General features: G+C 49.6%; 1 protein-coding gene across 1 annotated transcript in view; it reads left to right on the plus strand.

Annotated features, from left to right (window-relative positions):
* The window catches only part of LOC125037088, a 27,185-nt gene that overhangs the window by 23,938 nt on the left and 747 nt on the right, over positions 1-2,500 (plus strand). Inside the window, exons 4-6 of the mRNA XM_047630088.1 lie at positions 1-1,428; positions 1,566-1,714; positions 1,947-2,500. The exon at positions 1-1,428 is cut by the window's left edge and continues 1,010 nt beyond it; the exon at positions 1,947-2,500 is cut by the window's right edge and continues 747 nt beyond it. Of these exons, the coding sequence (XP_047486044.1) occupies positions 1-1,428; positions 1,566-1,714; positions 1,947-2,437 (2,068 nt within the window). The 3' untranslated portion in view covers positions 2,438-2,500. The remainder of the gene's footprint in view (positions 1,429-1,565; positions 1,715-1,946) is intronic.

The raw sequence follows: 2,500 nt of genomic DNA on the forward strand, positions 1-2,500 counted from the left end.
TCCGCCGTCGCCTGGACACACGGCACAGGATATATGGAATTCTTTGGCTGACATAATGAGCAGGCCCAGTGGCAGTCCTTTGTTGCCTAACCCCAGCTCTAGTCGCCCGGCCGTGCCGCCGCCCGCAGGAGGCGTTGGGCCTCGAGCACCGCCCGGTGCCCCTCCACGGCCTAGAGTAAGACCTCCCCCAATGATAACCTCTCGAGGACCTGGACACCCACTTGGACCGCCACCACCCTTACCACCCGCCCGTCGTGTGCGCCCACGACTGCTCCCCAAATCCCGCATGTCAGGCCCGCTTCCCAAACCACGACCACCACGCCCCCACTACCGACGTCCCCTCCTTCCCCCCATTCCACCTCCCCCAGGTATGCCCATCGTGCGCCGCAGACAACCCCGTCCGGCCCCGGCCCATCGACCGCCGAGGGATTTCCAGTATCCCCGCGACTCCGGCAGCATCCAGGAGATCATCAGGTACATGAGAGACAAGGACCAAAGGCAAGGTGAAAGCAAGGACGTGCGACTCCCCCCTGGGTTCTCCATAGGAAGCCAAGACCACATCGTTGGCCACAACAGCTTCAGGCCCAACAGTGGCTTCACCATAGGCAGCCAAGACCACATCGTAGGCAGCAACCCCTTTGGCGACACCCTGAGCAATATCAACACCCAAAGCCAAAGTGATGTGGGCTTCGGAAACATCCAGCAGACAAGTGGAGAGAAATTCAACAATAATTATAACTTCAACAGTGGTGGCGGAAGTAATTTTAACAACGGTGGTGGAAACAATTTTGGCGGAGGAGGAAATGGTGTTCGCGTGAGTGGCGGCGGCGGGATTCCCGGCTTCAACAGTGGAAGTAACGGTGGGGGCAATTATTTCAACAATGGAGGCAATAACTATAACAGTGATGACAATTTCAACCACGGTGGTAATCATTTCAACAACGGTAACAGTAACTTCAATAATGGTGGCGTAAATTTCAATAATGGGGGTAATAGTTTCAATGGTGGTAGCAGCATGTCAGTCATTCCTCCTGTCCAAAACACATATGACAGCGGTACTTCGAAATCAAGACCTTTTAACATCATGTTGGACGTGTATCCCATGGATGACAGCCCAGTGCCATCTGGCTCACGACCTTTCCAGACGAGCATTTCTTTCAATGGGGGTAATGGCCGCTTCGATTCAAACAGCAATGGAGGCAGATTCAGTGATGGCAGTTCCAATAATTATGATAGTGGCATCAATGGAAATGCTTATAATAATGGTAACAGCTACGACAGTTACAATGGAAATGGATTCAACAACAACAATGGCAACCGATACAACAACAACAACAGATTCAATGACAGGGACGACGCCAACAAGCACGAGGTCATCCTCCATCTGAACCTATTTTCGAAGTCTCCTCTGTCCATTCGCCGACAAGGGTATGCTTGACAAGGAGAGATGCTTCATTCAGATAATGTTAAAGTAAGAAGGGATAAAACATACACAGAGGGAAGAGATTAAGAAAGATGCAGTTAAATATTACAGCTTCCAAGAAATGATTGTTTCCTTTTTCTAGGAGTGTCGACGACTTTGCCAGTGGCCGGAGTGGGGCGGTGTCAGTGGAGCTTCCCCTGACTGGTCAGCTGAGTCCCCTCGACGTGTATAAGGCAATCATCAATAAAGCAAGAACCTCCACCGCGCAGGCGCAAGTTCAGCTTCCTCCAGGTAAACCAGTGTAAAAAAACGTAATCTAATGTAATCAAAATCAATAGGGACAGTAGTGCAAAATGAGAAGCTGTGGATTAAATATTTCCGTTTTGTCGTCAAGAAAAAGAAAGACAACAGTTTTCAAAAAAATACTTTTGAAAGTTTTTTCTCATTTCAAGTTTTAATTTACGACTTAAAAATGTATAACATCTGGTTAAGAGAATTAAAACTAATCCTAAAGAACTTGCAGGTGTAGAGACAGACTCGCGGGACGAGGTGGAGATTGAACTGTTCGACGTTGAAGAGGGACCAAGGCTCCTTCAGGCAATCGAGTATGGCCTCCAGGATCTGAACCAGAGCCTTCCTCCAGACCTCCGCTTCGTCTTCGACAACTCGCCGGCTTCCGCCTCGGACCTCCATCATGCCGTCAACGGAGAGGACACAGGTCCATCGAGGAACTCTTCTGCGGGCTTCCCCAACGACGGCGAGGAGATGTGGCCGTCGCCCTCCTGGCCTGCCACAGAGTACGCCCACAATGACGACTACAGTTACTATGACTACTACGAGTATGAAGATTATGGTACGGACGTAGTGGACACTGAAACAACTACACTAAGAGCAACGACAACAACAGTTGCTGTAACGACCACATCGGGCAGCAAGGAAGAAGAAGCGGAATTGCTCCCGACTCCGTGCTGGCACTCATCTGAGAATGACAAAAATGTCAGTGGTGCCACCTAGAATGTTCAAATAAGATTTTAAACAATCTTGGCAGAAATGAATACCTGTGTTTGACATAAACAT

This window comes from Penaeus chinensis, chromosome 22, assembly GCF_019202785.1.
Source record: "Penaeus chinensis breed Huanghai No. 1 chromosome 22, ASM1920278v2, whole genome shotgun sequence".
Lineage (NCBI taxonomy): Eukaryota > Metazoa > Arthropoda > Malacostraca > Decapoda > Penaeidae > Penaeus > Penaeus chinensis.